This window comes from Semicossyphus pulcher, unplaced genomic scaffold, assembly GCF_022749685.1.
Source record: "Semicossyphus pulcher isolate SPU_LCO1_2020_fin unplaced genomic scaffold, fSemPul1.0.p SCAF_1, whole genome shotgun sequence".
Classification (NCBI taxonomy): Eukaryota; Metazoa; Chordata; class Actinopteri; order Labriformes; family Labridae; genus Semicossyphus; species Semicossyphus pulcher.
In genome coordinates this window covers 18,928,047-18,940,626 of record NW_027211603.1, presented here as the reverse complement: position 1 = coordinate 18,940,626, position 12,580 = coordinate 18,928,047, and the positions used below count along the sequence as shown (strand labels likewise).

At 44.8% G+C, this 12,580-nt stretch overlaps 1 protein-coding gene across 1 annotated transcript in view; it reads right to left on the bottom strand.

The window, feature by feature from the left end:
- Window positions 1-12,190, bottom strand: part of fto (FTO alpha-ketoglutarate dependent dioxygenase) — a 113,337-nt gene extending 101,147 nt beyond the window's left edge. The window contains exon 1 of the mRNA XM_069662174.1: window positions 12,113-12,190. Within this exon, the coding sequence (XP_069518275.1) occupies window positions 12,113-12,190 (78 nt within the window). The remainder of the gene's footprint in view (window positions 1-12,112) is intronic.
- Window positions 12,191-12,580: the final 390 nt, after the last annotated feature.

Below are 12,580 nucleotides of genomic sequence, written 5' to 3'. Positions count from 1 at the left end.
GCAGACGACACTTGTCTTGCTTGAGAAGCCACCTCATTTCTTTATTTATTTTTCCTTCACTCATTCCGAACAAAGGGAAATATTCTACCAGGAATTGAATAGCTTAATCCTCTTTTCACTCTTCGCAGTAGCTTGAATGGTGACAGATTAACATCCTGAAGGTTTACAAACCCAGCCATTTGAAAATGTAATTGCTGGTGCCACACTGCATGCATGTGTTTAAGTTGAGGGTTAATATTAAAGCTGAAAACACACACACATTCACTCAAGTAAGGAGGGATGTTGCCAGGTTGGGCTGGACCCAAAACACTTTAAGCGGACCATTCTGTCACGTACGTATCAGCGAGTCACAAGCTGTCCCAAACTCTCGCTAGGCGCCATAGTTACTGTTCACTTCTGCTAATTATTACAGCCAATCAGAGGGGTTAACGGGGCGGAGCCTGGCCAGACCATGTTCTGGGGCATTTAACAGCTGGCAGGAACGGAGGTGAATGCATTACACACTGCCCTCATCCAATAAAAATAAAACACCCTGACATCTGAGGTGTACTTAGCACAGAGGGGAGGGAGGAAGTGAGGAAGGAAGGATGAAGAGAGAGGGAGGGGAGGAGGAGGATGGGGTGAAGGGGGAGAGAGCATCTGATAACATGATGTCCAAGTGCCACCTAGTGACAACTTTCCAGCCTCTCTGGTCCTTTAGGCTCCAGAGCATCACGGGTCGGGGGGTGGACAGATGAAGCGACCCAGGACGGAGGGATTCAATATCAGTAGCATAATATTGTTCTTTTCTTTCAAGGACATCTCAGCGAGCACCGACCTGCTTCAAGAACAGCCTGAAGCACTGAAGTTTCTAAGATATTTTGACTTCCAGTTAAGCAACAACATTTAAAAATGTAGATTTTGATGATTTAACTTAAATCGAGACAGAAAACGCAGCTTTCCTCAAGTGAGCCCACTGTCTGTTGAGCTGGGAGAGCAGGCCTGTAACACTGCAGTGGTATGCTGGCGGCCCTGGGCTCCTGAGGTCCCCTCCCCTCATTAACCCAGGTATAAATCACACTCTGCCAGTGCCCAGAGGTGAGAGGGATGAGAGTGGAGGTGAGCTTGAAATAATGCTTATGTCACGGCGGGTCAGCCCTCCATTATGGCCGTTTCAAAAACTATTAATCTTGCTTGTAGTCAGTGGCCTAGAAATAATTACTTCATCTAACCCATGTAATACAGCATGACCAGCAGTAGAGCCTTGGTCAATTTGAGGCTGGGGGAGGCAGGATGGAGGGGTAGGGTGGTGTGAAGAGAGACAGAGAGAGAGGGAGTGAGTAAGAAAGCAGGAGGGGGGGGGTCACAAATTACCAGGCCCTGTCTCCTGTTACTGGGTGAATGATGTCCTGCTCACTTCAGCTGTGGCCTTTAGCACTCTCAACACTGATTTAGATAGATACACACACATGAACGCATGTACAAGCACTCGCATGTACGCATATTAAACCATGATTACATACACAGACAATGAGCTGGGAAGACAAATTACATTATTTTAAACAAGGGTTCAAAACCTGTTTAAAATTAGATCTCAAAGACTTTACAGTGAGGCATTACCACGACAAACTCTAGAGGTGTACCAACACCAATTTGTCCTTCCAGATACCGATACCAATACTAATACTGATACTGATACCAATATCTATAACTAGACTTCAGTAGACTTAGCTGATTTTTGGTGCACTGACTGACATACTCGCCCATATTGAATACTGCATTTTAGGCAGTATACTCCACCTCTGGTAACCGTATAGGAAAAACTCCACCAAACACTTTGTTTGTACTGTATTTACTAGGAATATTATTGGCATGTTATCGGTATCTGCAGATTATGGCTTGAAAATGACGTCGGCATCAGCAAATATGCCATTTTTGCTGATATTTTCCTCCGATAAAAAAACACTTTAATTATGGCTAAATGCTCGATGATTGCCTAAAAAAGCTTGACGTAACGGTACGACATAAACTTGGTGCGAGTGTGCGCACACACTGCCTGCACCACGCCTCTTCCGTCAAGCATGAAGAAGGGTGCAAGACGTCTGCGGTATGGCAGTTTTTGGCCACTACAATAAGAGTAGGCATGATATCAATTCCACAACAGGGGAAACTTGATGTTCTCTGCAATTAGGGTGGGAAACACGTGCCTAATATATCGGTATCGAATTCGTCAATCGGCAAAAAGGGTTGGAAAATATCGGCATATCGGATGAATCACTAATATTTACTGTTTATTGTTTCTGTGTTTTCCATCTAAATGCTATGATCATGCAAATGATTTTGATAGAGCACCTTATGCCACCTGCTAACGTACCAAAGAGAGCTCCTTTTAATGTTGTTGTTTTAAATGGAACCAATGTTCGAATACAATTTTACAGAAATTGAATCCAAACAGCAAATTTGTTTGCAGAATTTGCAAGTAATTTTTTAAGTAACAACCCATTTTGACAGCCATGATATCGCAGTCATTTCAACCCCACAATGTGGGTAAGCAGAGTCTCTACTGCAAACTCAGCCTCCATGAACGTCACAGGAAGTATGTATGGAGTGACATAAATAAATGCAGCCCTCCAGTGGCTGTCACAGCTGGCATTGCAGGTGCAAATTTAATTAGTCAAGGTGAAGTCTCCCTTGTTGTTTGAGGAGGGGGGGGTCCTCGCCATGCACGACTGTAAACACGCACTATATCCTAATCAGGTGTCACCACAGCGTTTGATCAGCCCGCGAAAACTTGTCACGAATCCCCGGCAGAGAGTGGGCCGAGGGGGAGAACAAAGGAAAAGAGCTGTCATGAGAGAACAGGGTGGTGGTGATGGCAGTGGCGCTGGATGAAGAGAGTTTGCCCATTAGCAGTCTCTGTCGCCTATCTCTCTCCCACTCCCCTTAACGTCTCTCCTCCTCTTGTTTTCTTTCTTTCTCTATGAGGCTACCTAAGGTATACGACTAACTGTATCCCATCGCCGCTCTATGTCTGTCTGAGGAAATCTCAACCACAGCTGTCATACTCACGCTTCACAACCGCCAACACAGCTTCCAAAGTAATGCACTTCTTTTGTTTACCTCCCAAAAAAGCCACACGTGTACAGAGATACAAGCGGCACTCGTTTTGTTTTTATCAAGCATCATTCTGAGTAGTTGGGTCCTCCTAAAAAGCCTGGAAAAATAGAGGCAGACACGCTGTTCTCGTCCCGCCCAGCACCTCCGGGCGGCATCGAGGCAGTGCAGGAGCACGCGCGCCATTAGATACTGTTTACCTTTCAGTTTCGGTGATATTGAATACATTAGCCGATTGAACCTCATAAGAAACACAGCCGAGTGACAAGGCCCAATCGTCTTTGCGACTACCATGGTAACTGAGATTACAGGCTAACAAAGAGCAGACAGGAGGAAAAAATATTTAAAGCCCGAATAGTGATACATAAATTAATTAAAGGACAAAAAAACAAGTGGAGAATTAAAGTTGGAACATCTGTCAGCGACTTAGCTTCCCAACGTAATACCAGTGTTAGAACATTTATACCCTTGAAGTTAATGATCCCCTCTTTAATTGACAGTCAAGGAAAACTGGCTGCGGCAGCATCCTGCCGAGACGCCGATAAGAGGCCCCCTTTCCCCCCCTCCCAAAAATAAAATAAAAAAACAGTTTAAAGAACCTTGGCACTAATCCCTATTGTCATCCCAGCGCAGCAGAAGGACTTACAAACACAGATAACTCCGCCGAAGCTGTCTATTTCTCAGGAGTTATGGGGACAAGCGAGCCGCCGCGCTCCTCGAATCAGTCACTCAGATTAGCCCAATCCCTCTGTGCTGTCAGTCAGCCGAGACAGTAGCCTGTCACCGCATTTACATGAGTCCATCTCATACGTGACAATGCCCCCTATATGTGACAATGACTGCGAGGAAGGGGTCCACTCGCAGGCAGATAGCGGGAGTACAGTATGGCAGATGGGCTGTTGTTGGATTAAGCTCGTGGTGTGTCTTCACTGACACTTTAACAACAAGTTTAAGGAGTCTTAACCATCGCTGTTTTTCCAAAGTGGAGACAATGTGGGAGATGTATGTCAGATGAAACACACACATACACCTACACTGGCAAAACACAGATACACACACAGGGATAAACTTCAAAAACTTAGTAGTACAGAAAGATGGTTGGATGAAAACCAAAAGCTTACCTAGTGTATGTGTTCCCCAAAGTTGGATTCAAGCATGAATTTAATCCACCTACTTCACTTAACATGATGAAGCTCAGAGAACAAAAGGGAAAACAACATAAAAACTAAGTACCTCATAAAAAAAACATCTGAATCAGTTTCCCTCTTGAATTAACACAGGTATGATGGAGATTAAAAGGCCAAGCCTAAAACAAATGTCTGAAAGAACTTTAGAAGTTTGCGGTGTCAAAATAAAAAGGGGATTAGTTCCTGCAGAGTACGAGTTTGTACTTTTAAATCAACACTAGGTACTCGAAGGCACCTGAGCGCTCACAGTGTGCTGACTGCTTTTTATGCTTCTGTGGCTCACTCCACTTCAAACAGTCCCGCAACAAATGACAGTGGATGCCCTCTACATAACAGGGCCAGGGCAAGCATGACACAGGGGTTGACAAGTGAACCCTCAAACTCCCTAACCCCTACCCCTGCCATGGCACATGCACACACACACAAATAGGCCTGAAAACAGCCCTGACATGACCGCTCGGCAGCCCTTCCTAACCCCTCCTTGTGTTTTTTACTCTCTCCATCTCACTGGAGACAACCCTCAATTCAGGACCGTTTTAGCCAGGCAAGTGGATGTGACCCGCTGCCCCCCAGTCAAGCTCATCTGAATAAACAGAGTTGAAGAAACAGGCAGAGGAGGGAAAATCTGCCTACATTATGATAGGAAGAGAGACGATGGGAATCAGCCAAGGGGCTCTTTTCTTTATGCACGTTTGATCAAGTGCTTGACAGCGCCGGTGGATGGAATTACGGACTGTTGAACAAAAAGTTGTGGTGTGTGTGTGTGTGTGTGTCTGTGTGTGTGTGCAGTTCAGTCTGGACAGCTGGGTTTCCGTGGCCTGACAGTGTTAGGCTTGTGACAAGCCTGCCGCACCACACCACCACATAGAAAGCGCAACCCGCCTACCAGCCTTCGCAGTCCATCACTCAAGACGGCCGAGGGAGGTGCCGTGAGAAGAGGTCAGACGTGGAGGAAAGAGGGTGGGATGAGAGCGGAGAAGAGGATGAGGAGGAAAGAGGAAGGAGGGAGGGCTGGTCAGGGGTTAAGTGTAGAGAAGACAGCGATGAAAGGCAACTGTCATGCACCAGTGCTCGCCCAGGAGCACCTGTCTCGAGAAGAACATGCAAAGTGTGCCGGTCACGTCCTGACAATACCCCCACTTCTCTGCGCACACACATAGATCAACACACACACACACACACAAGCGCTCAGGAAAGGGCTGATGCTCCACCGTTGGAAAGGCATCGCCTGTCTGACAGCATGCCAGTCAAGCTGTCGTTGGCTGCTTCGCATATGCAAGGAAAAGTTAGGCTGATGAAGAAAAAACACACGGGGGGCTCAGAGGAAGAATCACTGAGACATGAACAGACTACCTGAAGTGAGCAGACACCTCTCAAAGACTTGATGCAGAGTAAATGCTGGAACGAGCGATACAAAGGGCTCCAGAAAGGCCAATCCAGGATAACTGGGAACCAACCCTCGACTGGAAGGTGGCTGGTCAAGCGCTTGTGCATTTTAAACCTTGGACATGCTAACTTCTTTGCTGATTGAACACCACAGAAAACGTAACCCTAAGCCTGACGCTATCAATATCATACCCTTCATGTAAAAAAGAAACATTTCCTTCCACTTACACGTAGAAACTACCGGTGGTGGAGGGTAGCGGAGGCTGAGTGTACCTCCAGCTGCCTAAGCTAATAGCAATGCAAAAACCTGGCTCTGGCTAAAGGAGGCACTTCCTATTTTGAGCCTCTACAAAGCAATAAGCTAAATGCCAGGTATTTTAACGCACTTTCATTGCCCGCTTTTTATGAGAAAAGAACTTATGATGTACAAATTAACGGTTACTATTTACAGCGCCTCGTTACCTGGTCTCCTGCAGCTTTTGTGAATGAAGGGTTTTGGGCTTTCCATTGGAACCAGATGTTGGGAAGCACCCTGGCAGTACGCACTTTTGCTTTATTGGAAAGGTGAGTCATTACAAAGGAAAATAAATTCACAAATAAACAGCCTACAGGCTACGCTGTCTGCCCTGTGCAGGTGGCTTTGCATAGTGAATCATTTTTATTGGAGATAGCTTGAAACAACCTTAAGAGGCTAAGACGTAATTCGTCTGATGTATTATTAGCTCTGTAACTTCATAATTCTACTCGCTTATTTAAGTTTTTATTACTTTATGTTCTGTTAGCATTAACACTAACAGCAGCTGCAACGTACACGCAAATGTATCGAAGTGTGCATTCACACAACCACTGCATATTCTCTCTCTCTCTCGCACACACACACACACACACACACCAGAATGCCAAACAAACAGAAACAGAAAATAACGACTCTCGCGGATCATAGCCTTGAGTGGCTAATGAACCCCCTGGAGGCTCTAGCCTCTGTGTATGAGGTGAGGGGGTCATTCCCATGTTTATTCAGCAGCGGCCCAATGAGCCACCACCATCTATTGATTGAACTGATTATTCTATGTCTCTCTTGTGACGGGACACATGCATGACAGATGAACCCCTACTTGGGCAGGTCACATTCGATGTAATCTCATTGAAAGTGACGGCTGATCTGGTCGGACAGTTTGCAGGATCCACATCGCGGCCTTGTTTGCGAATACGCTGACATCTGTGGCTAATGCCTCAACACTAATATGAGGTGCTCGGTAGGGGCTGTCAGACATGGGAGCTGTCAGGGACAATCCTAGTGACTGCTTCCATAGGAGGAAACCATACACAAGAATATACGTGTCACGTATGGTTGCATAAATTGGTTTTTCACTGGCAGAATTTTTCTTAATATTAACGAGCAAGCATTGATATCAATTTTTATCTAGTTTTTTTTCTAGCAGAAACAACACCAACCGGTTCATACTAAAATAAAAATGATAAGACTTGAGAGTAAGACATTTGGTAGAGCTCCAATTTTCCATTGTGCCTCATGCCATACTGACTAACCCGTCAGAAGGGGGTAGATGGCAGCTGGTACTTAGGAAAAACCTCTGCTGAATCTTCTGTATGAGTCACTGGGGTTCAATCCTCAAGCCACACCAGACTGCTGTGCCTAGCATAAAGCTATCTCTGTTTTTCCATTTAAATGTTCAGTAAGTTCACAGGTCCTCCTGAGCACATATGGGAGTCCATGGCAGGTCATCTTAGCCATGTACTCTGAGACAACGCAGGCCGTGCTGTAAAAGTTGATATCCTTCCAGATGCAAACCAAATGTGGACATCATGCAACAATGTCGTGCACAGACTTTTAAAAGAAGGTGGTAGGAAGTGAGGGAACGACGTGCAGGATTTCTCACATTGATCAGAAGAAACATACCCAACACTTAAAATGCTGATAACAGGATGTCGTCATCAGAGAACCATCTCATGGGTAATAAACTTTGAATAGGTTGTTATCGTAAGGACACAGCTTGCTTATGTTTAAATGTCACCAGTTGTTGGACAGATAATCAGAGCTGAATAATTAAGTAACAGATGAAATGAAGCAAAACTTACGACAATCAATCACATCCTTCCATCAATGACATTTTTAACTAAGACCTACCAACAATCACACTCAACTGCAACGCAACAAGATTCAGGATGATTCAATACATACACTTTCATAAACACATACACAGCATTGCATCTTGTATCTCACTGGTCATCATTACTAAAACACAAGTCATCACATTCTTGTACCAAATTGTGCAGGAACAGGAATGCACAAGTTTTAGTATGTTAACTGGATTAAGCTAAAGAGGTTTGACTAACCAGGCTGATCTGTTAACAACTCAGTCCAAATATATGAGCCAAAGATCAAATAGGCAAGACAAGGTAAAGACATGTAGAGGAAAAGCTCGGCAGCAGACTAATCAGCCCCCTCCAACCCTCACATAGCAGATCAATGAAAGACCCGGGGCCTTGGGCCTGCGCTATATTACACGCCAAAACTTCATATTCATTCATTGATTTTACTTTTCAGAATAGTATATCACTGAACTCCAATGGGAACGAAAAATAGAGGCCGAAGCTGAGGTCAAGCCTCGCGTGGACGGATGTTTGCACAATATTGATGGTGCACGCAGAAAGAAATGACTAAATATCTGGATCAATAACTAGTTTCCCTAGCCACGACAGGTTGTACCAGATGGAAATATATAAATACTTCTTTATGGCTACTGGAGTGGCCCTAACGAACGAGGCTAAATGCCCCCCTTAAGGTAAACTCTTTGATTAGCCAAGGCCAGAGGTGACAAGAGGGGTCTGCTTATGCTACGATGCCACGCTTCCAATGGCCTGAGAACACTAATGCACACGGGGGCCCAGTAAAGGGGCCGTGTATATGACAGGTCTCGAGCCCTGGGCAAAGTGCTCTGTGCTACCTGACCTATTCATTTGTAATGATGATGGGCCCAGGCTACACCATTCTCAGTCATGTTCAAATAATGCATAATTTAGAAGATATTTTCTTCAGTCTCCACATAAAGCCACTGTATTAATTGTAGTAATCTGAGCTGACACTGGCAGGTCCACTACAGTTCGCCTGAAGAAACAAATTAGCATGTGAAATTCTTCCATTTTGGGCCAAGCAGAGAAGTAGAGTTAAATATGCAGAGCACTTTGTAATCAAAATTGGCCAACGGCCCGGTAAAATCTAGCACCTGCTGCTGCTGCAGCTGATGGCACAAGAGCTGCATGTTCTTATTTACAGCACAGCACAATTACTGAGAACAACACCCAATCTCACAGCTTCCCCAGCTCTACGGTGGCCAATGGGGCCATAAAGAGGGAGGACCCACATCATTGCCTGCTCCTTAATTAAATGAAAGCTGTAAGGTTCATTTGCCTCCTTTTTTACACAATGAGCTGGCCAGCCCCCTGCTAAAGACATCCTACTCACCATCCCCGCTTGGCCCTAAATCATGACTGGATAAACGGCCCGTTGGGTCCCTGTTGGACACACAGCGGCCGCCCAGCGGCAAGGCCAGAGCAGGGCACGCGGTGGATCGACACCTAGCCAGCGATAAGTAATTCTGTAGAGGATTAGCAGCATGATAGCCTGATCAATACTGTGTGCTCAGGCCATTAGGAATGCAGCGAGGAAATGACCCCCTCCGGTAATAAAGCAGGGCATCTGGGTTCTCCTTCATTTGCCAGCTCCATTAGTGTAATGGTATCATTATCTGCCACAGCCGTATTTTTCGGAGCCCTGGCTTTTCCACGGCTCTACCGGCGGGGGTCTGATGAAGCTGCAAGAGCCCCCATGCCGAGTGTTCCCTTTCTACCATTCTACACAGGGCCTAGGTGTAAATCTAACTCTGTGTGAGCTTATGTGCTACCCTGCCTTAGGTATCCATACCCATGTTTTATGTCAGCACCCAACACTATTTCTCCATTATTGGCTCATTAATAGAGCAAGCAGCATGTAGCTTGGGTTAAAAGGGAGAAAAAGATGGCCGGCAGAGTGCAAAGCTGCTGAATGTGCAGAATCTGACACCCCCCTCTTGCTAAAACACCGGGCCTGACATGACAGGACGTCGGCATTAGTCGCCATAAATCGTTTCCCTTACACTAATTCACCAGCTAACATTTTGTGTGGGAGAATTGATTAACCATGTCTGGATGTGTGGCCACATAATCAGCTTTTACCTCGGTAGTTGTTAATTTAACAGAATTGCCAAGGGAAACACAAACCATTTTAATGAGTGTTCAGAAATTAAATACCCTAAACAGCTTGCACTAGGTGCCACAACCAGAGCAAACCAATGAGGCTGATCTAAGCAATGGGCCGGGCTGAGCCCGGGACCTCACAACATCTGGTGACCCTGTGTGATCATTACTTAGCCTGCTGTTCACACACACACTTCCTGTTTCGACACAGCACTTTATACTTGTCATCGCTGTCCAAGTGGCGAGCTTGCATCAAAGACAGGATTAGAACATCGGGTTATGGGACAGGGCAAGTGCTGTTTTTACACTTGCCAAGGCATGAGTGGAAAATTAAACTGTGATAAAAACGATGATAAAACACAATAAAATGTTCCCAAATCATTAGGGTACAAGGCGAGTCGAATGTTGCTGTGGGAAAGGCGTGAAACTACTCGAGAACATGAGACAGTGAACAAACAATTAGTGTGTCAAAAAATATCTAATGGAACCATCCTGTGGTCTAACTAATGTGAAACGATTATTTCTATTATCAAGGCTGCAGTGTGGTATTTCTCTCTGGGCAGTAAGGCCAATGTCATATTCTATTCAACTTAAAATATATATATAGACTATGACATGTCAGCAGTCAGTATGCAGACCTGCTGTGGTGGGATTTTCTAAGGAGATTGTGTATTCATTTGGCACTAATCGTTGGTGCTTGCATTCCCTAACTCAGAATGACAGTGGACCCATCACGCCGCATCTCTCACTTTGTGCAGCATGGCAAAAACACTCGCTTACTGGATAAGACTACCATCATATCCAAGTTATTAGTTATCATAACAACTGTATCATTATGTGGCCACTATATTATAAAAACTGGCTGAAATGCATGCAGCTCCTTCCTTTGGCTGCTTTACAGTCAGAGAGTCATATTGCGATTAGAGTTCCTCCTGCTCATCCTTTTATTTATCTAAAGAGAAAGGAAGCTAAGCCATTAGGTCTGTGCAGTGCTGCCTGACTGCCTGAGGGCCAGCTGGAATGAGTTCTCTCTCTGAGCCGCTCATCTGGCCGCCATGGCTGCTTTCATAAACAGGAGGAACCACGTCCTACATAGTTTCACTGCTGTCTAACATGATCCAAACACATGTGCCACAGCAGACGGCGTCCAAGTCAGGAGATAAGAAGAGAAACAGACAGAGCGGCAGACAGACAGACACTGTGACTATGACTATGGGCGAAACAGAGCCCGGGACGCCTCGGGCACAGGAGAGCCCTTTCCTTCCTTTCCTTTAGTATCTCCACAGAAAACAAAGTTACGGTTATTCAGCATGTGGAAGCCTGATTAGGCCCAGGTCAGCACGAAACAGTTTAAGACACCAGCACACGCAACAGTTGGTCATCACAGGTTACAACAACACCCATCTCTACTCTTATCATGTGTAAATAACCCTTCTTACAATTTTATAACATACCAGGTTCTACAGTTGGCACATGTACAGGAGGTATTTATTAAAGTACCTTAATCATAACATTAGCCAATAGTATGTCATTTTTTCACTGTTCGTCAGACCTCCATGTATTATCCACTGCATCTATAGTTAAGCCTGAAGCAGCTGTAGCCTATAGGCTGCTGGTCTGGCACCTTGCCAAATCTGACATATACTTCTGGGCTGCACATTAACTTTACCATTGTTTATACTAGTTCATTGCACTAAGCTGCTGCTACTTCAGAATGAATAAATGATACATCGTTCATTCTTACACTAAAATGACTTCCCACATTTAGCTTTGACGTTTCCACGTTTGTTTTGTTTGTTTGTTTTTATTAAATGTTAACAACTTACCAAGAAAACAGTACTGGCTTTTACTATTTTCCTCAAATATACCACAGACTGTAAATTGTATTGTGTTTCGACTTGATAGTGGATGTTGCCAAGACGTTATTTTGAAAGCTCGAGCTTCTTATCAGCAGTGTATTTACGTGGTAAAACACCGTTTTATAATGTAACTGTAATTCTTCATTGTGGTAGACTGGGGAAAAAATGGAAAACACAATAAAGGAAACAGGCAAGGTGAGGTATGCGCTGACATTCGCGGCTTCCTAGCCTTCAAAATGCAGCCAGCAGCATCACATAAGGAGCATTAGATATTCAACGAGCGACAGGGCTTAGAAATATGCCAGACCTAACGGAGAAAAACGCTATCAATACCTTTCTTCTCTTCTCCCCCTCACTGTCACCCGATCTTTTCATGTTCCTGGAGTTGTGTTTACACTGCCTCGCTTTCATTAGGGGCGACGTTGGTTGTTGTAGTACACGAGTGCACGGTATCTCAAACTATTCTCATATTAGAATAAATCGAGCAAGTTCAGCTCCTCGTTTTATCTCATTCAGAGCCTAATCATCATTACTGTTCGTGTAAAATGGCATTTTGTTGAGAGCTTCCTGAATGAGACGGGTACAGCCTAGTAATGAGAACTACAAATCCCAGATTGACCGAGTGCACGCGACGGAAGAAGCTCTGGCACGCTCTAAATGTTGCACTGCGCAACTGCACCGCAGGTACAGATCTACAAATTGCGAAGATGCCGGTCAACATGGTTTTAAATCAACGATTTAAGTTTTACAGCCTTTAAAATGGCTGTGACGTTTAAAAAATAAGAATATGAAACATTTAAA